This window comes from Apis mellifera, linkage group LG8, assembly GCF_003254395.2.
Source record: "Apis mellifera strain DH4 linkage group LG8, Amel_HAv3.1, whole genome shotgun sequence".
NCBI classification, from domain to species: domain Eukaryota; kingdom Metazoa; phylum Arthropoda; class Insecta; order Hymenoptera; family Apidae; genus Apis; species Apis mellifera.
In genome coordinates, this window is record NC_037645.1 from 2,607,732 (window position 1) to 2,634,438 (window position 26,707).

The window sequence follows — 26,707 nt, forward strand, 5'->3', positions numbered from 1 at the left end:
TAATATCATAATTAATAAATAATACACTATATAAATATATATTACAATAATTTTAAATTATGCATAATTTATAAAATATATTATAATAAAATTATAATAGATATAAATACTATTTATTATCATATAAAATCATATTTTAATATTAGTTATAAGATATACTTCTAGTTATTTATATAATTTTTATGAAATTATTGAATATTAGACAAATTATAGTTTCCCGCCAGGAAATTAAACAATGATAATGTATATGTTGGTAACCATGTCAGTAATATATATTGCTTTGCATCTTATAATCATTGATCGTTTCTTTTCAAGAAGTTTAACATATTTTTTTAATAATATCATTTTTAAATCTTTATGCAAAAAATTATTCTAATATTAATATAAAATATAAAATCTTCTTACATTTTTCTTTAAGTAACAATAAACATGACAACAGCACTGTATTTAGAACATTATTTAGACAGTAAGTATTCAATTTTTCTTGCTAAAAAATATAAAGGAAACTATATTTTTTTATATTTATATTAAATGTAAAATTAATTCAAATTATATTATATTATTTGATTTATATTATTATATTTATTATCAAATTATATTATTTAATAAATATAATAAATGAAAGACTCAATATTCTGTAATACCATTCTAATTCTAATTCTATTTATAAAATATTTTCTATTAATCTAATTTCATTTTACCAGGTTTGGAACATCTACCTATTGAATTACAAAGAAATTTCACTTTAATGCGAGACCTTGATGCTAGAGCACAAGGATTAATGAAAGATATAGATAAATTAGCAGATGATTATTTAAAAAATGTAAAGAAAGAATCCCCAGAAAAGAAAAAGGAACAATTGACTCATATTCAAAACTTATTTAACAAGGCAAAGGAATATGGTGATGATAAAGTACAATTAGCAATACAAACATATGAATTAGTTGATAAACATATTAGGAGACTAGATTCTGATTTGGCTAGATTTGAAGCTGAAATACAAGATAAAGCTTTAAATAGTAGTAGGGCACAAGAAGAAAATAATGCTAGTAAAAAGGGCAGGAAAAAATTAAAAGAAAAAGAAAAACGAAAGAAAGGTGCAGGTACTAACAGTGAAGATGAATCGAAAACAGCTAGAAAAAAACAGAAAAAAGGTGAAATTAATTATTATTGTTAATTACTATGTTTTTTGATTTATCTATATTTTTAAAAGAAATTATTTATATTAAATATATATTTTAAGGAGGATCTGTTGCTTCTGCTTCATCAGCTGGAGCTGTAGGAAGTGGTGCTCAAGTAGATTCTACTGCACTTGGTCATCCAGCAGATGTTTTAGATATGCCAGTTGATCCTAACGAACCAACTTATTGCCTATGTCATCAAGTTTCTTATGGGGAAATGATAGGTTGTGATAATCCAGATGTAAGTGAATATTATTTATTCTAAATTTGTTTAAATATCTGTAATTTTTAACATTCTTTGTTAATATAGTGTCCTATAGAGTGGTTCCATTTTGCATGTGTTGGATTAACTACAAAACCTAAAGGAAAATGGTATTGTCCAAAATGTACACAAGATAGAAAAAAGAAGTAAGTTTTATGAAATGAAATAATGATTTATTTTAAAATAAAAAAAAAATTCATAGATTATTTCTAAAATTATAATACAATATTTTTCATGGTTTAACATGAAAATGAATTGATTTGTATAAAGATAAACAAATAGGAAATTTGTAAAAAAAAAAGAAAAAAGTATATATAGAGTCAGTCACAAAAATATTCAATAAAAAATTTAGTATTTTAATATTTTGAAAAATCTGATTTTAATGAAAATTTTTATGTATATAGAACATAATAGATTATATATAGAGTAATTTATTTTTCAGAAAATTTTCTTAAATGAAAACAATCTTGAAATTTTTATTATTTTTACTTGTTTTATACATAATTTCAATTGAAGATCTTTAATAAAGCAAAATTTAAATACTTTAATATTTTGTAATCTCATATTATAAAATTATATTATAAAACAAATAATATTGAAACTTTAAGGATTGATTTTGTTTCCTCAAAACAATATTCTAATAAAAAAATTTGTAATACATATGTAATCCATTATCTATATATATATATATATATATATATATATATATATATATATATATATATAATGTTTCATATAAAACATTATTGTTATTATTGATTTTGATGATATAATTTATTAGTAAATTAAATTTCACAAGATATATGAATACCATTGCGACTGATTGTATATTATTCATATAATTAATATATATATGTATATAAAAAAAGTATATTAAAAAATTGGATTTACATTACAGCTAATATTGCTAGTAATTATTCTTAAAATATCTATTTCTTTTTGAAAAAAGAAAAAAAATTAAGTATTTATTTTAAAAATAATTTACATTTCTTATTATAGTTTTTATTAAAAATAATTAAATATTACATTTAATAATATTTATATCAGCAATATAAGATGTAATGAAAATTCAATAAATTAATAGCTTATCACAGAAAAAAAAAATCGACCATAATTATTATTGTCTTTCTATTATTTCTTTTAGATATAAAAGTAGTAATTTATTATAAATTGGTCATTTTTTAATATCTGTGATTTGCTCAATTGAAATATAATATCTTATTATATCATAATTATTGTATTAAAATAGAAAAAATATTGCTGTTTTTATATTTTATAAATGTAAATGATATATATAAAGTAAATTTATTTCTATCTATATATATATATCATATATATACATGTATGTATACTATACATATATAATGAGAAAAATATATTTAATTTACAAAAATCAGATTTTTAATTTTATTTAAAATATATGTATAAAAAATAATTATAAATATGTTTAACTTATATATTATAAAAAATAAATATTAATGAAATAATATATTTTAATATAATAATGTAATATTCAAAGTATTTCATATATTTATTATTATTCATTCTTTAATTAACTATAAAAACTATGAAGCATATTATTATTTAGATTACATTACTATAATATATAACATAGTTATTATAAATAAAATATTTATAAGTACTTACCAACATAGTTAGTTGGTTAAATATAAATATATAAAATGAAATAATGACTAGAAGATCAAATGTATATAAAAAAAAAAGAGAATTTTAATTACTATGGGATGCCAGATTGTAAATTGCAACATTGACTGGGTGGAACTGTCCAATTATATTGATAACTCATACGATTTCTTACTTCTTTTACACACAATGCTCCAGATGCTTGATAATATTCATACATATTTTTCATATTTTCAATAGTCTGTTTATGCATAACTATATATTGATTAGAACATCCACGTGATCTATATTCTGTATCAAATCGTACATCATGTTTTCTTTCAATATTTGCCAAAGGTGCTATCCAAACTCCAACAGATACATCTTCTGCTTTGTATAATCTAAAAAATAATTCAATGATAGAAAACATTATATAATATTTTAATACCAATTCAAATTTATATTTTTAAAATCTTACTTGAAAATATCTGCATTTGTTGCAATAAATTTTACCAAATTATAAGATAAAACATATCCTCCTCCAAGTGCATAAGGAAGATAATAATCACATAATATCCAATCTATCTCTTTCCATGGTCCACTTCTTTTGACTTGTGCTTTTCCATTAAAAAAACCCCAATATAATTCTTTTTTTGTTCCTTTGTTATCCCATTTATCTAGCTCTCTTAAAATTTTATGTACCAAAACAAATGTATCATCATCACATTTCATTAAGAAATCAAATTCATAATATTCATAAATTTCCTTGAATGCATATAAAACTTTTTTTGTTAAAGTTCCATATGAATCTGGTAATCTTGATAATAAAAGTAAATCATTAAATTTTTGTTTTTCAGAATGTAAAGTTTCTTTTTGCTCTGGCAATGTATCTAAAGTTCCTATTACAAAAAAATGTTTGACTGAAGCTTGTTTTTGTGCCAACCATGTCTTTCTAATAGTTGCTCTTCGTTCTAAGTTATCAGGACTGGAAAGTATAAGTATTATAAATCTAATTTTTATTTTGTTTTTTGCTTCTTGTTCATTAGAAGAACACTTTGTAGAAGGTAAATAATGTACACATAAGAAAATAATCAATAATATCATTAACAAAATTGGAATATTTAATTTTATATGAAATTTTTTTCTAATCATCATAAATAAACTTTTCGATGAAGATTTTAATGGCAAAAGTGTCACAGAATCCATATTTGGTAAATAGGTTTTTATTCACATGCTTAACCTCTCAAATATTATCTTTATATATATAAAATTTGATACTCTGACATTCTTTCAAATATTTATTTTTAAAATTTTAATAAAATATATTATTTAACCATTTCTTTTAAAATTTATAATTTCTTTTTATAATAAAATTTGAATGAAATTTATAAAAAAAACGGCAAAACTAGTTGATATAGAAAAACCTAACTTTCTTAACAAGGGAAATCAGCTGTTAAAATCTATTAACTAAATAGTAGATATACGAATTATACTTATTATTATTATGAAAAATTTTAAATATAAAAATAAATTTTTAATAAGAAAATATTGAAATTAAGAAAATATTGAATGTGTTATAATTATAAATCACACAAAATATTAAATAATATTTCTTTATTTTTTCCAAAAATTAATTTAAATCTAAAATATTTATAAAAAGTATATCGTTATTATATTTATCGCATAAATTTTATTTAAATTATGAATTCGATTTTTAAATATATAAAATTTTAATTATTCAATATTATTTTTTATTGAACTAAATATCCCGTTAATAAATAACCTCCTGTATCACTACTTAAAATATCAGGATGTGTTCGATCAGGTAATACTTGATACGAACGTAAAAAATTAGAAAAAAGTCTTAGATTAATAACATTTTGTTTTTGTTTTAACACCATATAAGTCTCTTGTAATGATTCTCGATACATGTGATAAATTACAAATGGTCTAGATGCTCCTAAAAATGGTAAAAGAGCAATAATGATATTTAAAGGATGTTCTTTAGCAACAATAGCTAATCCCCGAGCTTTAGAATTTGTAACAAGGTCTACTGCACGTTGCGTTTCCAATAACCATTTTGGTTTCTTTGCAGGTGTTACTTCTGCAAATTTACATTCGTTACATTCATTTAATTTGCGTTTTAAATTACTATCTATGCTATGATCAATTGTTTCATTTGATTCATTAACATTATCCGAATTTCGTTCTTTAATATTTTCTTCTTTTATTCGCGAAATTTTATTATTTATGTGATTTTCATTATTATTTTTACTTTCATCTTCTTTTATTTTATTTGACAAATCATTATGTTTTAAATTACATTTTTTTGAAATGTTATTTAAAACAGCATTTTCACCTTGATAATATAGTCTTAGAAAACTATAAATATTAACATTAATTAATCTCGTTAATTGTTCTGTAGAAAAATTCATGGCATGAACAAGAGCAGCTTGAGGAACATTTCCAGGATGCAAATTGATTAAATATCCTTTTGTATTTGAACCTATTCTATTTAACATTGCAGCAGCTGGCAAGCCATGTGATCCACTATCGTATAATATATATAATCCATCTGATTGAACATCACTGTATGACAATAATTGCGATAAAGAATCCATTCTTAAATTTCCAATTTTATTATGATCTAGCTTAAAATATATATCATGTAATGAACTTATATTTGGTTTCCATATTGTTATATATCTAAAATATTTCTTTTCTTTCTTTTTCAAATATTTTTCCTGAGAATATTCTGTTCTATCTAAGAAAGACTTATTATTCTCAATCAGGCTGCTTACTATTTCTTTACTACTCTTACCAGATTCTTGAAGTTGAAATATTTCTTCCTTAGAAAGTTTTTGTGACTTACCATCATCAACTATAGAACGATTATCAGTACCACTTGGTAATTCATTTAATAAATCATTTAATGATTCTGTTTCTAATACCTCTTTTAAAAAATATGTTCGTTTTTTGTCTTTCATTGGTATCATTTCAAAAGTGGTCCAAAAACGTTTTCCAATAATTTCATGCATTTGTACTAAATCTTTTCCCAACATTAAAGTACCATCAATAGTTACCTTATAAATTTTTTTGAAATTTAATTTTTTTACTATTACATATTTTCCTATTGTAATTATATTATCTTCGTTTTCACACATATTTATTATTTTTTTCTTTTATGGATTTGATAATTCTTCTTAGTTAAAAAACACTATAACTTCGAGTGTTTTTCGAATTAAATTTATTTAAATTTTCTATAATACGTTTATAATATTTTACTTTGATGAAATTTTACAATTTCTATTTTAAAATACAGTTACAAATGAATTTAAGATACGACTTGATTTAACCTAAACGCATGAGTGTTAATCAACACGACATTGAAGGCACACGCGTATCACCTGTTATTAGAGGTTATTAATGTAATGCTAGGAAGAAAATAATAAAGATTTTATTCTCTTTTTTCTTTATTATATGTTTTATTATGTTTATAAAACTATTAAAGCAAACATTATTTAATTTTGATATATAAATAATTTTTCCTTTCATATTTTAATTATTATTATTTTATAATTATTATTGTATATGTTTTGTAATAGGTGAAGAATGTTCCCTTATAAAGAATTTCAAGCAATTGTGCTTGCTGCAGGAGGAGGATCTCGTATGACTGAACTTACTCGAGGTCGATATAAATGTTTATTACCAATTGGAAATATACCAATGATTTGGTATCCTCTTCAATTATTGGAACGGGCTGGTTTTAAAGAAGCTATTGTTATTATATCTGAAAATATGGAGCACAATATCTCATTAACATTATGTGATTTAAATCTTAAAATTAAGACAGATATTGTTGTTGTCAAAAATGCAGAAGATATGGGAACAGCAGATTCTATTAGACTTATTCATGAGAAAATTCATACAGATTTTATAGTGATTTCTTGTGATTTAATCACTGATGTTGATATATGTGAAATTTTAAATCTTTATAGAAAACATAATGCTAGTATTACAGCATTAATGTTGCCTGTTCCTAAAGTACCAGATGATTTTATAACTCCAGGTCCAAAAAACAAACAAAAACCTGAAACTGATTTAATTGGTATTTGTAATGAAACTGGCCGTTTAATTTTCTTAGCATCTGCATCAGATTTCGAAGAAACAATAAAAATTACACAGACATTACTCAAAAAGCATCCAAGTTTTACTATGCATTCAAAATTAATGGATTCCCATTTATATGTTATTAATAAATGGGTTTTAGATTTTCTTGTACACAATAAGTTAGTAGAAGTAAATAGAATTTAGAAAAGATTTTAATAATATAATTTTTTAATTTTCATAATGAACTATTTTTTTTTTTTTTTTTAGAAATTTTACTACATTAAAAGGAGAACTTCTTCCATATATTGTTAGCAAACAATTTTCGAAACCTCCCAAACAATGTCTAGATGATAAAAATACTTCTATAGTACGTATGAATTTAAAGGAAGATGTTTATCGTTTTGCAATTGAAAAACCACTTGATGAATTAATTAGAAAAATGTCAGCATTCAATGATCATAATACTGATTTAGAAGATGCATATCATGGAGATATAATACGATGTTATGCTTATATTGGTAATGGAAAATTTGGTTTGAGAACAAATACCATACAAATGTATCATCTTGCTAATGCTAAGGTGAAATTAATAAATTTTACTACATTAACAATTATTTATATAAATAATTTATTTTATATATATAAATAATTTTATTTTAAATATTTTATTAATTATTAAAATTAATATTATAGATATCAGAATGGTGGAATAAGGATAATGATGGACAATCATTACCAAATATTGCAACTACAGCAATAATACATAGTACACAAATGCAAGATTGTCGTGTACATAATAATTCATTTATTGGTGATAAAACATCTATTAAAAATACTCATATTGGACAAAATGTAACTATTGAATCAAAAACTAGAATATCTCAAAGTGTTTTAATGGAAGCTGTAACAATCAAGCAACGGTATTATTTAAATAATTTAACTCTATACTTTTAATTATAAATTAATTTATAATTAATTTATAATAATTATATATTATCTATAAATATTTTTTTATAGATGCATAATACATAATTGCATATTATGCAATGGTTGTTTCATTGAAGAAGGCACCGAATTGAAAGATTGTATAATTGGTCCTATGCATGTTGTAACATCTGGTAGTCAATATTCTCGTGAAGTGCTTACTGATTCAAATGACCTAATAGTAATTTAATTATTCATAAATATTAAATATATTATTAAATATATTATTCACTTTAGTATATGAATTAATTTGTTTTTATAAGAATTTGCAAAAGTTATAATTAAAATTATGCTATTTCGAAATAAAAATAAAATAATATAAATATATGCATTTTTATAATATAATTATATAAAACAAAAAACAATTTTTGTATTAAGAATTATTATTTTTGGAATGAGAACCTCTGTCATCGTTAGTATGGACGAAGGAACATAAGGTTTTGGAACTAACCATCTCTTTTATGTTGTTTCTTCGTGCAAAATGGTAAGTGCATTCTAATATTTTAAAATCTAAATATTATAAAGCAATCGTAAAAGTTATTTATTTGAAAAATACTTAAAACTTTTTTTTATTATATATAAAAATAATTTAAAATTATAGTTTTGCTATAAATATTTGAAATAAATGTGTTATTAATATAAAATGACAATTGAGGTTATATGACATTTCTCAGATTAAATAATAGATTTATAATCATATTTCGATTTAAAAATTGCTTATTACTTTATTAAAAAAATTCAATATTTTTAATAAAATTATCGAAAATTATAATTATACGTAAGTTTCTAATATAATAATTTAATATGTTGTTTTAATATATTCTTTTTTGAATGTTTATAAAATTAGAATTTCAAATTCTGAGATAATTTTAATAATATCTAATATTATAATTAAAACTTTTATAATTTTAAATTAAATTAATATTTACAGACAAAAGGTACATCGAGCTTTGGTAAGCGACGAAATAAAACACACACTTTGTGTAGACGATGTGGTCGCAGTTCATACCATATTCAAAAATCACAATGTGCTCAATGTGGATATCCTCAGAAAAAAATGCGATCATGTAAGATTTTGAAACTATATTTTTCAAAGTTATTTTTTTAAAATTATTTTTCACAAATAAAAAAGTAAAATAAAGAATTAAGAATTTTATTTTTGAGCTCAACATATATTTAATATAAAATATAATTCTAAAAATATTAATTATAAATTTCTGAATAAATAGTTAATCATATTATATCAATTTCAGATAATTGGTCTGTAAAAGCTAAGAGGAGGAAAACTACTGGAACTGGTCGTATGCGTTACTTAAAAATTGTACGTCGTAAATTCAAGTAAGTTTAAATATAAGCTTATAATAACGAAAAAATTAAATATTAATTTTCAAATAAACAATCAAAACTTTTTTATTATTATTTTTTATATTGTTTTTTTCAGAAATGGATTTAGAGAAGGTTTACCAAAACCTAAATCAGTTCAAACTAAATAATTTTAATTTTTATTATTGTATTATATATCTATAAAAATTTGACATTTAATAAATAACTTAAAAAGTCTGAATGTCTATTATATATTTTAAATTAAATTTTTTTTAAAATAAAATAGTATTAAAAATAATATTTTTATGAGAATCTGATCATGAATTAGTGAATCTCATTGTGATTAAATAACAGATCATTTATATTATTTATATTTTTAGCAAACAAAAATCGCAAAAAAATGTTTAAATAAGTAAAAAGTGAATGGTGGGGAGCGTTACTTACTGCGCAAACGCGGCACAACTTTCGATTCCATTCTGTCTTATAAAAACTACAGTTTCGCAAATTTCTATTCAGTAACGCGTAGATTTATGTTGCAAAGTGATAAGTTACATTTATTTTTAAAATCTATATAAATCTATAAAATATACTTGCACTTTAATTAATTCAAGCGGTATATTATCATATCATGTTTAGATCACAATTTTATCTTCACAAAAAACGAGTAAAAATTTAGCAAAATTAGTATTTTAAATAATTAGTATTTTAAATAAAATACAGAAAGAAAAACATTTTTAAGATAAAAAACATATATTTAAAAAATTATAAATTAATAATAAGAAATAATTACTTAATAGATTTTAAACTCAATGACTGTTTGGAGAAAATTATTCGGTAAGCGTTATAAATATTTGATATATTAAAAATAACTCAAAATTTCTTAAGATTAATGCTAATAATTAAATTAAATTCAAATTAAATTGATAATTAAATAGTTCAAGTAAAGATATAAAAATTATAGGTAAATATCTTCTAGTCACAAACACTGTGAGTTGTGGCTTAATGATGGCAATAGCAGATATTATTCAACAACGTAATGAATACTTAAAAAAATATAAATATTTACCAAATGGAACTTATGTAATGGCAGCATCTCCAGATATAGAACAAAAGTTTCATAATTTAAAAATTTCTGATATTTATATGCACGATTATGTGCGAACTAAAAACATGATGATTGTAGGCCTATTTCAAGGTCCCTTTCATCACTGGTTTTATATGATTTTGGAAAAGATTTTACCTGGAAAAAATGCTGCATCTGTTATTAAAAAAACTTGTCTAGATCAAACTATTGCCAGCCCAATTTGTCTAGGAATATTTTTTATTGGTCTTGGCCTTTTAGAACATCACAATATGAAAGAGATTCATGATGAGATGAAAGTGAAATTATACGACACGTGGAAGGTATATATTTAGTTTTCCCGAACTATTATTACTCTTTCTAGTAATATATTTAAATATGTAATTATAGTTTTCCTTTTATCCTACTTATGTTCAGGTTGATTGCTGTTTTTGGCCTCCAACACAATGTGTAAATTTTTTCTTCATACCGCTTCGCTATAGAGTATTATATACTAATTTTATGACAATGATTTATGATATTTTTCTGTCATATATGAAATATGTAAGTTTTTTTTTAATTTTTTCCCAAATTTTTTCATAATTACGATATAATTTAATGTATTATATTTATTATTTTCTCTGATGCAGGATGTGCAGTATCAATAATTGAACATTTCAAAACTAGTCTATTGTACAAATTATATTTTTTTAGATTTTCGATATTTTATAATATATATATTTTTAAATATAAATACCACCGAATAATATATGATATAAAATGTATAATATTCAACGAAAAAAAAATTTTATCACTAAAAAATAAAAAATTTTTGTTTTTATACAAAAAAGATCGTTTATAATTTTAAAACCTTATTATTGTTTATTAATTGGAATTAAGTAACAATTCTAGTATTTATTAATTGAAGATTAAATGATAATACGTTATTGTATTTCAATATATTTACTTTATTATCGAAATTTACTATAGTATTTGAAGTTTCGAAATTTTGATCCTTTAGGTTTATTTTTTAAGTCCAAACAATGTTTATCAATATTTGTTAATGTGCAAATAAGTCTGATGCATCTTGTAGGAATATTTATTCCTTATCGCCCGTAACAATAGTCCATCGGATGCAACATATTTATTAGAGTGACAGTTTTTGTTTGTCATTTGGCGACAATGGGATTACCAAGCCTTCTAAGCCGTCAGTCGCCAGTGAACAAACACCGATTATTGATGTGTAAATATTAATAATAAACCAAGCTAACAATAAATATAACTGGTATATAGATATCGATACATTTTCCAAAATTATATTACAATAGAATGTAAGTAAATATTAAAGAATATATAAAGTATACATAGGATGTACAATGTACACATGGAATATAAAAGATATACATGTAGAAAAAAAAGAGATTTTAGTTTTTAAATAAATATCAATGCTTTTTATTAAAATAATAAATAAATAAATAAGAAAATTCAATTCAATGAATAATTTTTATACATATTTTATTTCTTTTATGTAGCAATTTCTATTAACTTGTAATCAATAATATAAATTAGGTAATATTGACAATTATGTACAAAAATTTTCTTAATAATATGGTTAAATATGATTGATTAAATAGTTTCTGATATAAATTTCGAAAAAAATTTTAACAATTTGTAATAATTATAATAATACATAATAATAGTGAATAATCAAATTCAGAATTAAAATATAATTATAATGATAATGAACTAATTGATTGTTTATATGTTATTTATAATAGAAATTGCATTAATTCATTATATTGATTTTTATTAATTTATAAACAAATTATATATTCATAGTAGTTTATAATTAAAGAAATACATTAAATAAATTAAATGTATTTTATTTTATATAAAAATACGAAAATAAATGCGATTTTTTAAAAATAACTATATAGATTTAATAAATATTTAAAATTGTTTAAACTACAGTTGTAGATTTATATTTTGCAGTTATAATAAAAATATCAAAACAGATAAGAAAAAGATATTAAAACATTTATATAAGAAACGAAAATTGAATAAGTATTTGTTTATAATCATCCTTGGTTAAATTGTTTGCGAAATGGAGGGAGATCCAAAATTCGAGCAGTACCAAGGAGCATTAAAGCTGTAAAAATTTTGTAAAAAAATGAATAAATTTATATAAATTTAAATAAAGTAAAATTACGTCTAATATTAATAAATTTTAAAAGTATATTTTTGCACACAAATTTTTAACCTTAAAATTTAAAATATAAAACCAATTTACTATTAAATTATTGCATGAAATTAAAGTTAAAATAAACATATAATAAATAATATTATTTCTAGTTCATTATTAAATGAATTTTAATAATAATATTTTAAAAATATTTTAAATATTTTAAAATTTAATTTTATTAATATATAGAAATGGAATATTAATACTTCAAAAAAATCTATATTAAAGAAGAAATAAATTTATATATAAAAATAGAAAAAAAATAATACATTACCGCTTCCAATTGAGTACATGATGGTTTTTCCAATCTTTTTTTGAAATTTTTTTGAATGATACGCAACATATAAACCAGAACCAATAAGACCACAACCACTGAAAATTCTACAGCCTAAACAATCACGATTTCGATTGTTAATTATATTCCTCACTGTGGATATTTCTTGCATTTTTCACTTTATAATTACACAATAAAATATTAAAATATATATGATGAAGCTTCTTCAAAACAATAAGCCCAATTTTATATAGGTTATGTTTAAACTGACATTTTCGTTCTAGATAATAGATCGAAATAAATCGAACTCGATTTTCCATATAAATTTTTAAAATAATATGTTAAAAGATAAACTATTATTTTTTATATTTAGATAATGAAAATTATGAAAAATTATTTTTTATTATAATTTTATATACAAAATATAGAATGAATTTTTATATTTAGATAACATTTAAATAAATTAACCTATAATTATTTTTTTAAAAGATTTTTTTTTTTCCTAAGAAAGAAATGATTAATATAGAAATTTAAATTTGATGACATGCTAAAGGAATAAAAATTTAGTAATTACTACATATACTTATTTAAGTATAATCTTATTTATTTTTTAATCAAATTTGAGTATACAAAATTTAAATCAATTTTCCTACAATTTTCCTTTTAATGATATTGAATTTTTTATTATATTTATGAAAGAAAAAATAAAAAAAAAAGAATAAATAAAATCTGGTTCAGTGTAAAAATTGTAAGAATTTTGATAACTTTCATTATTATTTTTTTCTAATTATTCAATAAGTTTTTTTGCTTTGAAAAAACGCCTTAAGTAAAGAACTTGCCAAATTGAGAGCCCTAGAAGCCAACACATGGAAAATATACTAAAATACAATACTCGAGTATTTGTTGCCTCTGAAAATTAAACAAAAATCAATCAATTATTAATAATAAAATTTGTTTATTTTTATATAAACTATATTTTATATTTATTATTTAATTTTTATAATTTTCTATTACCATTTGTATCTCTCATTTCTTCCTCATTCTTTCGCATTCGAGCAAAATCTTGGACAATAGCTTCAGATAAGTCTTCAAGACGTTTCAATTCAACTTCAGAAGGTTTAAGTTTTGCTGCTTCACCAATCTTAAATAAAAAAATATATAGTTATATATGAAATTATTATATATTAAATATATATGATATTATTTTAAAATTTAGAAATTAAAATCATTAATTGAAATCATTTTATTATAGAAGAATTATATATCAATATATAGAAGATTATATATTGATTATGTTTTTAATTGCAAAAAATTCATCTTTCATGTTAATTTATTTATAAATATTATATATGTAACTTTTATTTATGTGTGCAAAATAATTTTTAAATGTGTGAACTTTTTATTCTTATAATTTTTTTTAAACTTTCTATTAATCCATACTAAAATTCATGTTATTACAATCCATATTAATAAAATCACTCTTATTACCAATTGTATTAATATAAAGTATTTATAAAACAAAGAACATAAAATATGAGATTATTCTTGAAATCAATTTAAAAAAATAGATATTGATAATCCATAAAATAGAAAAATGAAATAAAAAAAAAACATAATTTGTTTTTATTAATATTATAATATTATATAAATTATTTTAAAAAATTTAATATTTTTGTAATAAGATTAGAAATTATCAATTTTTATTAACATTCAATAAATATTTTATTAAAATTGAAACAAATTTGATATAGAAATAGATAAAAATTATGAATTTAAAATATATAAATAATAAAATCATTTAAAGAACTTACTCCTTCATAATTCTTTGCTTCGATTCCACGTTTTGTGATTAAATAAATTTCTTGTTTAATTTGTTTAATATCTAAAAAACATTTTTTAATTAAGATAAAAATTTTATCCAATTATTAAATAAATATAATTTTGTTTATAGTACATACTGCCTGAAAAAGATGGTTGTATGGCATGTGCCATAAAACAAATTTCAAATGTATCATAAGTTTCTGTGACAAATGAAAATTTTAATATTTTTCCATGAGGAATATCATCTTTTTTTGAAAGAATATCTCCTTTTGAATCTTTTACCTATTAAATTAAGTACAAAAAATTAATATATGATATATAAATATAATATATATATTAATATAATAATAATAATATATATATATAATATATAAATATTGATATAAATAATATAATATATAAATATTAGTAATTTTAATTTTATTAATTTATTAATAAAATTTATTAAAAAGTCGAAAATTTTATTTTAAATAAAAATAAAATAATACAAAATAAAGTAACATATGTGAAAAATTAACCTAATTTAATCTTAACTTTAATAGATTATATTTAATTCGTTTTAAATATAAATATTATAAAAAATTGATGAAACTTACAACATATTCAGTTTTAACAGCTGGTGCTAAAGAAACTTCATATTCTCCAGCAAGTAAGACATTCGCTTGAACTTCTTCTTTTAAACATTTCATTGAATTCGGTTCAAGGTAAAATCGTATACTATGTACATACGCGAATAACATCGCGAAAATAAATATTATAATTCGCATTTTTCATAAAATTATATTAACTAATTTTAATAAAAATTTATAGTAATACTTAATGTAAATGATAAACTATCAATATATTGATGAGTTGGCAGCCATTAAGTATTTCAAACAATTTGTGATTCGTGATACGACATGAAAACATGAAAAACTATACTAATCATTCAAAATGTTACCATAGACAAAACTCAGAATAAACTATTGTTTCATAAGATTTTATGCTGTTTTTATTCTGAATTATGCAAGAAATCAAAATTACAAGCATGTATGCAAACTAGATATCTTATTTATGTTCTTAGATCTACCATAGATAAAATATAATATAGACTTAGCATTTAATATATTTTTTAATTCTTAGGATTCTTTTCAACATTTTTAGCGTTATTTTCAATAATATAATAAACGATAAATTCAATGTTATCAATTCGTTCAGAATAAAATAATTCAGAATAAAAATAATAAAAGTAATGATTGAAATTAAAATTTCAATATACAATTAGAAATAAGAAATAACAAATAATTATAAATAAGAATTACAATTAGATCAATATACAATTAGAAATAAGAAATAACAAATAATTATAAATAAGGAATAGAATAAATTTTCTATTATATTTTATAGACTGTATTTTATATATGATTATATGATTATAAAACTTATTACGAAATAATTTATATAAATATGTTTTACGAGAACATTCTTTTAAAGATAGATTATAAAACCGAATTTTCACAATGATAATTAAAAATTAAAATATATTATAATTTTGAAAGAGAAATGATGAAAGTAAATTCAGTTGACATATCTTGGTTAAATATAGATAAAAATAATAAATATAAAATAGAAGTAATTCAAAAATTAGACATTATTTTTAAAATAACATAGATTTAAATATAAAAACAAAAAGAACAAAAAAAGAAGAAAATAGAAATAAAATAAGAATTAAGTAATGGCATTTTTTGAATTCTTTTTAAAAATACTCAAGAGATAACATAATTTTTACTTTATTTTTATCTTTCTTTTATTATTTATTCTCTTTATAGATAATAGTTTATATAATATTTTAAATATAATTTACAATTTTATATAATATAAACTATTTTATATAATAACAATTTTATATAATAAAAACTATATAATTTTTATATTTTTTAAATACTTTATAATAATTTTATATAAATTTGTTATAATGATTAATTAAATAAAATTATTTTAATTATCAGTTTAATTAAAGATTCTTTTCTTCAAACGCGGCTTTATTTGTTTTATTTAAAACTTATTGATGAGAACGTCATTTGTAAACGATACTGAATGAATAAAATTCAAAGTTTACAAACGGCGCCAGGAATGACCGTTATTTGTAATGCTGTGTAAGTTAGACATATCATTTTTCATTTTTTTTAATTTATTCCATAAGTAATTGTTTTTCAATATTTATTTATCATAAGGTAGAATAGCATAAATGTGACACGATATTAATTTATAAATTTTTTCACATTGTTTTACTTATCAATTATTTGAAAACGATAATTATTTGAAAATGACAACCTCACTGGAAGATATTTTAGAAAAACAGTGTGAAAAATTAGAAGATCTTAAAACTGCGACAATATTTATTAAAAGTAAGATTATATTTTAATTTCTAAATTATTTTATCAAAACAATAGCATTCTATTAAAAAATAGATATAATTTTTTATCTATATAATTTTTTATATTCAGGTAAAAATGCAATTAAAGAAGAATTCCTTAAAATGCGTATAGTACTTTCACAAATGTGTAATGGTATTGAACAAATAAGAAAAAAATTAGTTGATATGAGAAAACAAAATAATCAATGTAGAGTATGTTTCTTAATTTATAAATATAATATAATATATTCTTTAATAAATATTTTTTAAAATATTTTATTATTGTTTCTAAAAATCAATCTGTTATAATTAAATTTTAATGAGAAAACAAAATTTTAGGAATTATTGTCATTCATTGAAACTTTGGATAAGAGAATTATTCATATGGAAAAAAATATTCCACATGAATTAATTCGTGACTATAATAAAATTGAAAATTCTTTATCAATGAAAACTATATGCAAGAAAGAATTTATACAGAAATCACCTATAATAATAAGAAATAAGAATGTAGAAAAAGAAAAGACTCCAATAAAAGACTGTAAAAAAATATTATTTAACGAACTTGAAGTTTGTCCTATGATATCTTTGATAAGTGAAGATGAATTCAATAAAGTTCCAAAGTATATTATTGGAAGACAATCTTTAGAAACTGTAAATGATTTCATAAATACTATTAATCACATATTAAAAACAAAATATACATTTTTATCACTGGGAAAAGCTCATGCAAGAAAACAAGGAGATTTGAATCTTTATTTGCACTACAAAAAACAAGAATTAGATTTATGTAATGATTCTGGTAAGATTTTTTTTTCATATATTCAAATTTCATATATTTCATTTAAAAAAATATAAAAATTATGTTTCAGAATACATATATTTTTTTACTGGTGAAGATTATGAAAAACAAATGAAGTCTAAATTAAATAAAATAAAATTAAATTTAATAACAGTTTTACGACATTGCAAAAGATTAAGAGAACATAGGATAAAAAACGACTTGCGATATGTAATATTAACAAAAAAATAATTGCTTAAGTTTTAAATTAAGTAATAAAATAAAAAGATTGCATAATAAATTGTTTCATTGTACAAAGAAGTTAAACATATAATTTTATATATTTTTTTTATAAGTTTTATAATAATTTGTAAATGATACATATTTTTATGTGTAGTCAATACTATTGTAAAATATATTTCCATTATTCCATTTCTTGTTGTTATTTTATTTTTTAAATTTTATATAATAGCATTTTATTTGTAACAATTTAAAAATTGTTACAAAATTTAATATTTGAAATGTCAAATGAAAAAAAAAATAAATTTTTAATGTTTTAATCTCAAAAATTTTTTTGAGATTCACTTTTGTTTTGGTCGTCGTGACAGCGTGTTTACCGGAAACTAAAGATTAGACTCCCTATCGAATTGTTTCGACGATACAAAGACTCAAGTTTAGTTTGCCATGAAAGAATTCTTCCCTTTTCATTTCCAAGGAACGAGGTAATCTGCTCTGAAATACTTTCGATAATACACTATACTTGCGAAGACAAGACTAACTGAAACTATCATTTTTTTTTCTAATTATTTAATAGTAATCTTATGGCGTAACAATAATTTTTAATAACAATAATTTATTTGAACTAGAAGATTGTAATATAACTGTTTAATTATAAAAATGTAATATTTAAAAAATTATATTTAGAAAAGATCAATTTATTAAAAAAAAGGATTTGAAAAATAAAAATAACTTTTTATATGGTATATAAAGAAATAGAAAAAATTATAAATGATAAAAATATTTTAATTTTTTAATATACATTTATATAAAAAAAATATTATAGAATCTATATCATATTTGATATGATACTTCAAATAGTTAAATAAAAATTAATTCATTATTTAACTTTTGATATTTAAAAAAAAAACATAGTTATTAACTTTCTAGATAAAGAATTGGTAAATATCTAATATGAACTGTGGAAAAACGGAGTCAATTAGTACATTGAGCGAACATGAAGATGATCTCGATGAATTTGAAGGATCAATTATTTGGTCCCAAGAGGAACCACTTTCATCAAATGAAATTTTAGAATTAACTCCAGATCCTGAAAAACAAAATCAATTAAAATCTTTATGCCGTTTATGCGCGGGAGAAACTTTACATCCGATTTATATTTACTCCGAATTCGGTGAATCTTTGAAACTTTTGCATAAAATAAATACTTGTTTAAGTATTAAGGTAATTATTTGTTGAATCTTTTTGTAATGAAAATTATGTAAATATATATTATAAGTAAATTACAAATAAATTAGAAATATTTAATTAGTACGATATTCCGATAACTACGCTAATATTTTACATAAATAAAAGAAATTTGTTTTTTATTAATTGAAATTTTTTATTATATATATTTTTTTAAAATAACAAATATTAAATATGAATATTAAATGACTATGAACATTATGATTTTTTCATAGGTAAAGAAAACAGATCCTCTTCCAAAACAACTTTGTCCAACTTGTGTTGAAAAGATAACTTGGTGTAATGAATTTGATATTCAGTGTATCAGAGCTGAAGAAACTCTTTTTGAAATTTTAAAACAGAAACATTCTTTCAATAATACTAAAAATGATTGTCAGGAAAATTCTCAGGAAAATATAGATTCTTGTCCATTATGCATTGAAGGACGAATGAGAATTTATGAAGAGGATAAAGAAACTAAAAAAGATGTTGAATTGTATGATAGTGATATTGTTCTTGAGAGTAGTGATGAGGAACAAATTCCTAATGAAATTAAAATTGATGAAGAACCAGAAAATGAATCCATAACATTATTCTGTTTGGGTACTAAACAAAAATATTTGAAATGTGGAGCTTGTATGAATTTATATCATACAAAAGAAACTTTGGATGAGCATAAATGCAAACCTAATTTACAATGTACTTCTAAGCCTTATAAATGTGATATTTGCTTTGCAACTTTTACATTTGAGGAACGGTTACAATTTCATCAACATTTTCATAAAGATGCAAAAGCATTATATTGTGAAATTTGCAAAATTACGTTTGGAAAAGAATTAAAATTGTTTTATCATTATAAAAGGTATTAACTTTAAAAATAAAATAGTCATGAGGAACCTATTAATGACTATGAATTTATTTGCATTTTATTTGTAGATATCATTGTAAAGATGGTAGAGTATCCTGTTTACAATGTGGAAAATTATTTGAAAATCAAGAAGGATTAAAAAAACATATTTGTGTCGATGGAAAAACAAGACCACATGTATGTGAAGTTTGTTCTAAGGGATTCTGTGATGGCTATACTTTGAAACGTCACATAGTAACTCATCTTCCAGAAAAGCCATACAAATGTCCAGAATGTTCTAAAAGTTTCACACAAAAATCAAGATTGAATAAACATATAGCTGGGCACAGTATTATTTTTGAAAACAGTCAAACTATTTGGAGGTATTATATTTGTTCTTATATTATTTTCTTCATTAACATAATTTATTTTTTATAATTTAAGATGCATTTGTTGTGGTGAAACATTTGGAAGTTGTGAATCTGCAGATGAACACTGTAAAAAACATGAAGATAAAATTAGTCTTATAGAAGAAATGCAAGTGTTGAAATTATATCATTGTGAATTTTGCAGCAGTCATTTTGCAGATATGGATCATTTAAAAAGTCATAGAGAATCACATGTTATTGAGAAACCATATTCTTGCAATCATTGCAACTCTATATTCAAATCCTTCGCAGAAGCTGTTCTTCATTGGAAAGAACATCCAAGAATATTCAAAGTTCTAGTAGTATTTTTGTGTGAAATATGTGACAGAGATGTTAAAGAATTATCTTTGCTTTATAAGCATAAACAGAAAAGACATCAACCAGTACCTAGAAAATCAGAAAAAGGTAAAGAAAAATTCATTTGCGAACTTTGTGGAAGTATTTTTATAAGTATTGAAGACTTTCAAGAACATGGAAAATACAGATGTTCTAAATTTCCATGTGATATTTGTGGCAGTCTTTTACCAACAGCAAATTCTTTGAATGCACATAAAAGAAGACACAGTGGGCTACGACCGTATATACAATTCTTTTTATTTTAGGTTATGTTAAATTTTGCAACTTTTATTTAATTTTTTTTATTTTTATCTAGGTATGTTTGTAATATTTGTGGTAAAAGTTATACTCAATCCAGTCATATGTGGACTCATAAAAGATTCCATATGGGTGTGAAACCTTATGCCTGTGAATATTGTGACCAAAGATTCACAATAAAACCAGATCTAGCTGATCATACTAGAAAAAAACATACAAGAGAACGACCATTCAAATGTGATGTTTGTAACAAAGCATTCTTAACTGGTTCTGTATTTTATCAACATAGACTAATACATAGAGGAGATCGCAGATATAAGTGTCATTATTGTGAAAAAGCATTTACTAGGACAGAAGCTTTAAATAATCACATAAAAATTCATACTGGTGAAAAACCACATGCTTGTGATGTTTGTGGAAGATGTTTCAGACAGAAAGGAGATATGAGAAAACACAGACGAACACAACATATTGCTAAACAAGATGCAAAATAGGTTAAGAATTAAAACAAGAATTATTAAATAGTTTAATTTAAATATTTTGTTGTAACTTTTCGTTGTAATTAATAATTTTCATACATGATGTTATGTTATAGTTAATAAAATGTAAATAAAAGCTTCATAGTAATGATACGTCATACTATTAAAAAATTATAAATAATGATTTTTTTTAAAAAAATGTTATTATTTTAAGGTTATAAGAATATTAAATTTATAATATAGAGTGAAAAACATTATTAAATAATGATATAAAAAGGTTCTAAATTTGTATTTCTTTAAAAATAGGCGCGATGACAAGCACAAACAGGTGCGCAGATGCAACTTGTACAGAACAGGTGATACGACTGATGTCTCGTGATTCGTATAAGAGAACCTTACGGTTCTAATGAGTTACGATTGATATAGATAAAGATTGCATACATATAAAGATTGATTTTAATAAAATTGAAATGATGACGAACTACAGATAAAGTCATTTCTTAAGGTGCTTCACGTACCTGATATTTTTTTCGTAAGTCTATGTTTAATCGCATTTTTAATTTTGATTCAAATATTCATTGATTCTGTTTCCGATCTAGATATTATGGTAAAATAAAGTATACAATCAATTAAACTTGATCAATGTTTCTTTAAAATATTTTATTTAATAAACTTATTCGTCAATGACACATACCTAACCTAATTAAATTTGACATATGTATATTATCACTATAAAGACATAAATTTTATATATTTTTTTAAAAATATTTTAGTTACATTTCAAAAAAAATAATTTTTTTATTTCGAGAATGGAAATAAAGGAAAGAATTTTATTTTATTATTATTATTGCATTAAAAAAATAAATATTTTATATAAATTAAAAAAATCATTTTTTATTTTATATTTATATTGTAATTTTTACAAATTATACAAATATAAATAATTTTTTAGGATTCCAATGAAGAATGGCATTTCCTCCGTTAGTTAGTTCTACACCTCCTCCTTTAGATACTTTTGGAGATTCTGAAGAAGATGAATTTGGTGATTTTACAACTGGAGGCATAGATGGTAATTATAATACTTCTTGTAGAATATCTTTATCTTATATATTAATATTTATATTATAGGATTATCTGTGTCATCAGATTCACCACATAAACTTATCACACCAATTCAAACACCTTTAACATCACAAAATACTTCACCAAAAGTAAATGGTATTCCAGAAAATCCTAAAAATTCACAAACAATTATTCCAATTGTTCCAAAACAAATAATTACAGAAGATCTTCTAATACTTGAAAAAATTAATGATACTGTAAATAAAATCAAACTTAAAACAGAAGTTGAAAATTTTGATGAAATAATAGAAGATAATAGTAAAAGAAACTTGGAAAATGTAAACAATAATAATAAGGAAGTTATTATAGAAAGAAAGGTTTCTAATGGAGTTAATTTATTTAATGAAAGCAATAATTTTAGAGAAAGTGAACAAGAAACTTCTCTCAATAATTTAGAAAATGTAGAACCTTTATCTCTAGATTTAGAAGATCCGAGTATTGCTCCTGATATTATACAATCAATAGATGATGATTTTTATAATTATGAACAGTTTGTGGCTTCAAAAAATTGGATCTCTAAGAGTGATACATCTATTTCAAAAACTGATTACTTTAAATTCCAAGATACTTTGAGTAATGTAAATAATTTAAATAAAGATTTTAATATAGAAATTAAAAAAGATTCAAATTTGAATTTGGAAAATATTATTGAAAAGTCAATATTGGAAGATAAGTGTGTACAAAATATAAATATATCCAAAACAGATGATTTTACATTTGAAGTTGATAATTCAAAATTTGATGATTCAAAGAATGAGCTTTCTCAGAATAATCAAATAGAAAATGAAATTGCTAAAGATCTTCAGTTTTCTCAAAATAAAGATATTAAAATTGAAAATGATTTTTTATCTTCTACGTCACTGCCAGATATTTCTAAGTGTTCTAATGAAGAATTTGGTAACTTCAAATATGATTCTATATTGGAATCCTCTATTACTATGAGTCAAGAATTTTCAGAAAATACAGTAGAAATTAATGAAAAAAAAGAAGAAACACTTCAAGATGATGATTTTGGTGATTTTACCAATTTTTCTGAACATACACAATTTAAAGAACTTAGTCAAGCAAATGTATCTGATACAAAAGATGATGATGATGATTTTGGAGATTTTAATGATTTTGAAACAGCATTTGAACAGTCTATAATAGAGCAATCACAAATCAATATAAGAGACTCAATTTGTCGAATAGAAAATAAAAGTGTGAGTTTTTTCATTTTTTATTTTATTTTCTTTATTTTTCATCTAATTAAATATCAGAGATCATTATAAATTTTTTTTAGGCTGCTAATAAAATAGAAGACATAATAACTACAATGTTCTCTGTGGAATTGGAACAATGTGAAATTGAAATACAATCATTGATAAATAAGACAGATAAAGTTTGGGAAAGTATAAAAAATGTCGAAGAAACGAATGCTTTGACATATCAATGGGCAAACAGTTCCAGTAATAATATACTTTTGAATTCTCTTGGTATTGATTCTCGCAATATCGTAAGTAACATTTATTTATATATATTAATTCATGATCAATTGAATATTAAATTTAAATATTTATAGTTATTTGGACCGAGATGGAATCCTAATGTTCCAAGATTTGCTGCAAATCTTGGTTTTACTCCATTAGAACCAATTAAAGCTATAATTGATCCTCAACCAGTTGCTTTGTCAAATACTAATAAAATTCCAGCTTCAAATAATTCAGAAGTAAGTTTCAAAATATAATAGTATTTGAATAAATGGGCACATTTTCTATTAATTAATATTTTCTGAAATCAATTTTCACAAAACTACAAATATCAATGAATTGTTGAAGTTTTATTTCAATTTATTCAATCAATGATTAAATCAATTTAAATATAATTGTCTTATGAAATCTCAATTATCTATACCTGTTAATTATGAGTAATTCCTTTTAATTTATTTAAAAAATACTGTATCAATAATGCACAATTGCATAAATAATAATGATATAATTTCATTAGGAAGTACCTGCAGCTCAATTCGATTGGAATAGTTCTGGGCTTGTTAATCCTTTAGAAGCTAGTAAGTATTTTGGGCAATATATGTTTATATAAATATGTCATAATTTTATTTTGATATCAAAAATTTAAATATTAGATATCTTATTACATATTTTCTTTTATATCATTATATTTTAATTTTAAAATACTTCAGTGCTTATTTTAGTGTGTACGCTTTTGCAATTATTTTATTTATTATGTGCTAATTGCTGGGAATATTCTTTCATAAATCATATAATCTAGGTGGTGGGTTATCTGCTCTTCTACCTCTGGACTTTTTATGTCCTTTTGATCCTCTATTAACATCCCATAATTCCACCAATTCTGAATCCTATCGTCGACCGAGTAGCGCAAGGAATCCTATTAATCATCGTAAGTTTTAGGCTTGTATTTTTATTCTGTGTCTTGTAATTAGAAATATTAGTTTTCTTTACTGCATGTCTTTATTGTCATTATCCTTCTGTATTTGAAATCAAAATGTTTCATCAAAAAAATGTTTTATAAAACAACAGATATCCCAGAAATAAATCGAGAACGATGCAATTCAACATCAAAAGTGGAAATGATAGATTCTTTGGAAAGTGATATTGCAAAATTACAAAAATGTCCACAATCTTCAAAAATGATCGAGCCTTTGCCAACTCCTCGTCCATCAGAATGGAAGAAAAAAACTGAATTTGATATAGGACATAAACAAAAGAGTATTCAAAGAAATATTCCACTGGAGAAACAATCAATGGAAAAGCAATTTCTATCAACAATCGAGAAACAGTATACGTCTGAAAAACAATTTGTACCAATTGAAAAACAGTTTCTATCAAGTGATAAGCAATATTTATCTTCTGATAAATCAATTTTGGGAGACATTTATCGCGGAAAGTTTGCGAATAAGAGATCTGGATCTGAGCACGTGGTTATGGATAGATTTGGTCGAATAATGCCAATTCAGTCAGAAACAGCAAGAGTATTAAATCATTTACCAGATCTTTCATTTCTCAGCGCTAGAACTTTAATGCTCGATCGGGAAAATAAGCAGATTGCTTGTGAAATGAGTATTATAAATCGTAAAATGCCTGGCTGAGTAACGTCGGTCTGAGCGCGAGTTTGAAAGGTCAGAACATTCAATAGATCTCTTTCTGTCCTGTGGACAAAATTATAAGATGTAGAAATGAAGGAGAAAAAAAACGTTCCGTTAACCTTTCAAACCCACGCTTGGGCCGATCTTTAATGCTAATCTATTTCCTCATGAAGAAAGAAAGAAAAAAAACGACTGATGAAGTATTCTATACTCTTTATTCAGGAAAACAAAGAGATTCAATATAGAATATATATACGAAGTGGTGAATATCTATTTCCTGTTCATAAAAACATAATACAGATAACACAGATTTTCTATCATTTTTGCATAATAAGATGTCTAGAAAATTTGTACTTACATATATATTTTGTTCACGAAATGGAGTCATGATATTTTATCATTTAAGATGTAAAATTGGAATTTTTAATAATTTTCAGATTTCCAGACGCTTTCAAATATTAATAATGAAAATATCACTTTTAATATGTGATATGTACTTTTCTTATGATAATTGTTATTTCATTTAATTCAAATATGGATATTTTTCAATCTTATTTTCTATTTTTAAATATGGACCAATTTATAATTTAAAATAATATCAAGTAATATAATCA

The 26,707-nt window shown here is 22.1% G+C and overlaps 11 protein-coding genes across 21 annotated transcripts; 7 read left to right on the forward strand and 4 right to left on the reverse strand.

Moving 5' to 3' along the window:
- The first annotated feature begins 294 nt into the window (after positions 1-294).
- Positions 295-1,627, forward strand: LOC551029 (inhibitor of growth protein 5). Its single transcript, XM_006559513.2, has 4 exons — positions 295-466; positions 705-1,154; positions 1,244-1,422; positions 1,492-1,627. Exons 1-4 carry the CDS (start codon positions 430-432, stop codon positions 1,591-1,593), a joined length of 768 nt encoding a protein of 255 aa, XP_006559576.1. The 5' UTR covers positions 295-429; the 3' UTR covers positions 1,594-1,627.
- A 1,525-nt stretch (positions 1,628-3,152) lies between these two features.
- LOC102655877 (beta-1,3-galactosyltransferase 6) lies at positions 3,153-4,277 on the reverse strand. The gene is made up of 2 exons (XM_006559522.3): positions 3,545-4,277; positions 3,153-3,467 (listed from the first exon to the last, which is right to left on the reverse strand). Exons 1-2 carry the CDS (start codon positions 4,270-4,272, stop codon positions 3,182-3,184), a joined length of 1,014 nt encoding a protein of 337 aa, XP_006559585.1. The 5' UTR covers positions 4,273-4,277; the 3' UTR covers positions 3,153-3,181.
- LOC411974 (translation initiation factor eIF-2B subunit gamma) lies at positions 3,929-8,644 on the forward strand. Of its 6 annotated transcripts, none has more exons than XM_026442572.1 (5): positions 3,929-4,054; positions 6,672-7,355; positions 7,444-7,756; positions 7,870-8,096; positions 8,194-8,644. In XM_026442572.1, the coding sequence occupies exons 2-5, from the start codon at positions 6,679-6,681 to the stop codon at positions 8,348-8,350; spliced, it is 1,374 nt and encodes a 457-aa protein (XP_026298357.1). In that variant the 5' UTR covers positions 3,929-4,054; positions 6,672-6,678; the 3' UTR covers positions 8,351-8,644. The 6 variants fall into 6 exon arrangements, with proteins under 6 accessions (XP_026298357.1, XP_395441.2, XP_006559581.1 ...); XM_395441.7 differs by having other exon boundaries at positions 4,015-4,130; XM_006559518.3 differs by lacking the exon at positions 3,929-4,054 and adding an exon at positions 4,152-4,277.
- Positions 4,728-6,265, reverse strand: LOC102655836 (tRNA (adenine(58)-N(1))-methyltransferase non-catalytic subunit TRM6). The gene has a single exon (XM_006559521.3). It carries the CDS (start codon positions 6,228-6,230, stop codon positions 4,818-4,820), a length of 1,413 nt encoding a protein of 470 aa, XP_006559584.2. The 5' UTR covers positions 6,231-6,265; the 3' UTR covers positions 4,728-4,817.
- LOC552494 (60S ribosomal protein L37) lies at positions 8,393-9,720 on the forward strand. Its single transcript, XM_624868.6, has 4 exons — positions 8,393-8,644; positions 9,092-9,227; positions 9,414-9,498; positions 9,602-9,720. Exons 1-4 carry the CDS (start codon positions 8,642-8,644, stop codon positions 9,651-9,653), a joined length of 276 nt encoding a protein of 91 aa, XP_624871.1. The 5' UTR covers positions 8,393-8,641; the 3' UTR covers positions 9,654-9,720.
- Positions 9,721-9,839: 119 nt separating this feature from the next.
- On the forward strand, positions 9,840-11,239 carry LOC724570 (mpv17-like protein 2). Of its 2 annotated transcripts, XM_006559515.3 has the most exons (4): positions 9,840-10,317; positions 10,445-10,887; positions 10,982-11,107; positions 11,194-11,226. In XM_006559515.3, exons 1-4 carry the CDS (start codon positions 10,293-10,295, stop codon positions 11,209-11,211), a joined length of 612 nt encoding a protein of 203 aa, XP_006559578.1. In that variant the 5' UTR covers positions 9,840-10,292; the 3' UTR covers positions 11,212-11,226. The 2 variants fall into 2 exon arrangements, with proteins under 2 accessions (XP_006559578.1, XP_026298358.1); XM_026442573.1 differs by having other exon boundaries at positions 10,982-11,239.
- A 951-nt stretch (positions 11,240-12,190) lies between these two features.
- On the reverse strand, positions 12,191-13,357 carry LOC107964876. The gene is made up of 2 exons (XM_016913651.1): positions 13,060-13,357; positions 12,191-12,692 (listed from the first exon to the last, which is right to left on the reverse strand). Exons 1-2 carry the CDS (start codon positions 13,229-13,231, stop codon positions 12,622-12,624), a joined length of 243 nt encoding a protein of 80 aa, XP_016769140.1. The 5' UTR covers positions 13,232-13,357; the 3' UTR covers positions 12,191-12,621.
- Positions 13,358-13,814: 457 nt separating this feature from the next.
- On the reverse strand, positions 13,815-15,951 carry LOC409026 (transmembrane emp24 domain-containing protein bai). The gene is made up of 5 exons (XM_392556.6): positions 15,477-15,951; positions 15,018-15,162; positions 14,871-14,941; positions 14,074-14,200; positions 13,815-13,968 (listed from the first exon to the last, which is right to left on the reverse strand). The coding sequence occupies exons 1-5, from the start codon at positions 15,645-15,647 to the stop codon at positions 13,847-13,849; spliced, it is 636 nt and encodes a 211-aa protein (XP_392556.3). The 5' UTR covers positions 15,648-15,951; the 3' UTR covers positions 13,815-13,846.
- A 912-nt stretch (positions 15,952-16,863) lies between these two features.
- Positions 16,864-18,488, forward strand: LOC100577722 (spindle and kinetochore-associated protein 1). 3 transcript variants are annotated; one of them, XM_006559523.3, is made up of 5 exons: positions 16,864-17,015; positions 17,098-17,267; positions 17,367-17,488; positions 17,615-18,077; positions 18,148-18,488. In XM_006559523.3, the coding sequence occupies exons 2-5, from the start codon at positions 17,186-17,188 to the stop codon at positions 18,306-18,308; spliced, it is 828 nt and encodes a 275-aa protein (XP_006559586.3). In that variant the 5' UTR covers positions 16,864-17,015; positions 17,098-17,185; the 3' UTR covers positions 18,309-18,488. The 3 variants fall into 3 exon arrangements, with proteins under 3 accessions (XP_006559586.3, XP_026298359.1, XP_026298360.1); XM_026442574.1 differs by having other exon boundaries at positions 16,867-17,015; positions 17,094-17,267; XM_026442575.1 differs by lacking the exon at positions 17,098-17,267 and having other exon boundaries at positions 16,867-17,015.
- A 92-nt stretch (positions 18,489-18,580) lies between these two features.
- On the forward strand, positions 18,581-22,349 carry LOC100577756 (zinc finger protein 678). 2 transcript variants are annotated; one of them, XM_006559527.3, is made up of 7 exons: positions 18,581-18,778; positions 19,224-19,517; positions 19,757-20,382; positions 20,457-20,750; positions 20,812-21,372; positions 21,448-21,883; positions 22,175-22,349. In XM_006559527.3, the coding sequence occupies exons 2-6, from the start codon at positions 19,248-19,250 to the stop codon at positions 21,881-21,883; spliced, it is 2,187 nt and encodes a 728-aa protein (XP_006559590.1). In that variant the 5' UTR covers positions 18,581-18,778; positions 19,224-19,247; the 3' UTR covers positions 22,175-22,349. The 2 variants fall into 2 exon arrangements, with proteins under 2 accessions (XP_006559590.1, XP_006559589.1); XM_006559526.3 differs by having other exon boundaries at positions 21,448-22,349.
- LOC552400 (putative uncharacterized protein DDB_G0282133) lies at positions 22,212-26,507 on the forward strand. 2 transcript variants are annotated; one of them, XM_006559524.3, is made up of 8 exons: positions 22,212-22,400; positions 22,821-22,937; positions 22,997-24,192; positions 24,273-24,485; positions 24,552-24,698; positions 24,977-25,037; positions 25,259-25,387; positions 25,528-26,507. In XM_006559524.3, the coding sequence occupies exons 2-8, from the start codon at positions 22,835-22,837 to the stop codon at positions 26,094-26,096; spliced, it is 2,418 nt and encodes an 805-aa protein (XP_006559587.1). In that variant the 5' UTR covers positions 22,212-22,400; positions 22,821-22,834; the 3' UTR covers positions 26,097-26,507. The 2 variants fall into 2 exon arrangements, with proteins under 2 accessions (XP_006559587.1, XP_006559588.1); XM_006559525.3 differs by lacking the exon at positions 25,259-25,387.
- Positions 26,508-26,707: the final 200 nt, after the last annotated feature.

Excerpts from the sequence above, each read along its gene's own strand:
- LOC551029 (XM_006559513.2), top strand. The coding sequence starts at position 430 with ATGACAACAGCACTGTATTTAGAACATTATTTAGACA. Across the intron at positions 1,155-1,243 it reads TAGAAAAAAACAGAAAAAAG|GAGGATCTGTTGCTTCTGCT; the intron begins GTGAAATTAATT and ends ATATATTTTAAG. Across the intron at positions 1,423-1,491 it reads TAGGTTGTGATAATCCAGAT|TGTCCTATAGAGTGGTTCCA; the intron begins GTAAGTGAATAT and ends TTGTTAATATAG.
- LOC102655877 (XM_006559522.3), bottom strand. The coding sequence starts at position 4,272 with ATGGATTCTGTGACACTTTTGCCATTAAAATCTTCATCGAAAAGTTTA. Across the intron at positions 3,468-3,544 it reads ACAAATGCAGATATTTTCAA|ATTATACAAAGCAGAAGATG; the intron begins GTAAGATTTTAA and ends ATTATTTTTTAG.
- LOC102655836 (XM_006559521.3), bottom strand. The coding sequence starts at position 6,230 with ATGTGTGAAAACGAAGATAATATAATTACAATAGGAAAATATGTAATA.
- LOC411974 (XM_026442572.1), top strand. The coding sequence starts at position 6,679 with ATGTTCCCTTATAAAGAATTTCAAGCAATTGTGCTTGCTGCAGGAGGA. Across the intron at positions 7,757-7,869 it reads ATCATCTTGCTAATGCTAAG|ATATCAGAATGGTGGAATAA; the intron begins GTGAAATTAATA and ends TTAATATTATAG. Across the intron at positions 8,097-8,193 it reads GCTGTAACAATCAAGCAACG|ATGCATAATACATAATTGCA; the intron begins GTATTATTTAAA and ends ATTTTTTTATAG.
- LOC552494 (XM_624868.6), top strand. Across the intron at positions 9,228-9,413 it reads TCAGAAAAAAATGCGATCAT|ATAATTGGTCTGTAAAAGCT; the intron begins GTAAGATTTTGA and ends TATCAATTTCAG. Across the intron at positions 9,499-9,601 it reads ATTGTACGTCGTAAATTCAA|AAATGGATTTAGAGAAGGTT; the intron begins GTAAGTTTAAAT and ends TGTTTTTTTCAG.
- LOC724570 (XM_026442573.1), top strand. The coding sequence starts at position 10,293 with ATGACTGTTTGGAGAAAATTATTCG. Across the intron at positions 10,318-10,444 it reads TGTTTGGAGAAAATTATTCG|GTAAATATCTTCTAGTCACA; the intron begins GTAAGCGTTATA and ends TAAAAATTATAG. Across the intron at positions 10,888-10,981 it reads AATTATACGACACGTGGAAG|GTTGATTGCTGTTTTTGGCC; the intron begins GTATATATTTAG and ends ACTTATGTTCAG.
- LOC107964876 (XM_016913651.1), bottom strand. The coding sequence starts at position 13,231 with ATGCAAGAAATATCCACAGTGAGGAATATAATTAACAATCGAAATCGT. Across the intron at positions 12,693-13,059 it reads CATGTACTCAATTGGAAGCG|CTTTAATGCTCCTTGGTACT; the intron begins GTAATGTATTAT and ends AAATTTTTACAG.
- LOC409026 (XM_392556.6), bottom strand. The coding sequence starts at position 15,647 with ATGCGAATTATAATATTTATTTTCGCGATGTTATTCGCGTATGTACAT. Across the intron at positions 15,163-15,476 it reads CTGTTAAAACTGAATATGTT|GTAAAAGATTCAAAAGGAGA; the intron begins GTAAGTTTCATC and ends TTAATTTAATAG. Across the intron at positions 14,201-14,870 it reads AAGCAAAGAATTATGAAGGA|ATTGGTGAAGCAGCAAAACT; the intron begins GTAAGTTCTTTA and ends TTTTTATTTAAG.
- LOC100577722 (XM_006559523.3), top strand. The coding sequence starts at position 17,186 with ATGACAACCTCACTGGAAGATATTTTAGAAAAACAGTGTGAAAAATTA. Across the intron at positions 17,268-17,366 it reads TGCGACAATATTTATTAAAA|GTAAAAATGCAATTAAAGAA; the intron begins GTAAGATTATAT and ends TTTTATATTCAG. Across the intron at positions 17,489-17,614 it reads AACAAAATAATCAATGTAGA|GAATTATTGTCATTCATTGA; the intron begins GTATGTTTCTTA and ends ACAAAATTTTAG.
- LOC100577756 (XM_006559526.3), top strand. The coding sequence starts at position 19,248 with ATGAACTGTGGAAAAACGGAGTCAATTAGTACATTGAGCGAACATGAA. Across the intron at positions 20,751-20,811 it reads AACAGTCAAACTATTTGGAG|ATGCATTTGTTGTGGTGAAA; the intron begins GTATTATATTTG and ends TTATAATTTAAG. Across the intron at positions 21,373-21,447 it reads AGACACAGTGGGCTACGACC|GTATGTTTGTAATATTTGTG; the intron begins GTATATACAATT and ends ATTTTTATCTAG.
- LOC552400 (XM_006559524.3), top strand. The coding sequence starts at position 22,835 with ATGGCATTTCCTCCGTTAGTTAGTTCTACACCTCCTCCTTTAGATACT. Across the intron at positions 25,038-25,258 it reads TGTTAATCCTTTAGAAGCTA|GTGGTGGGTTATCTGCTCTT; the intron begins GTAAGTATTTTG and ends CATATAATCTAG. Across the intron at positions 25,388-25,527 it reads AAGGAATCCTATTAATCATC|ATATCCCAGAAATAAATCGA; the intron begins GTAAGTTTTAGG and ends ATAAAACAACAG.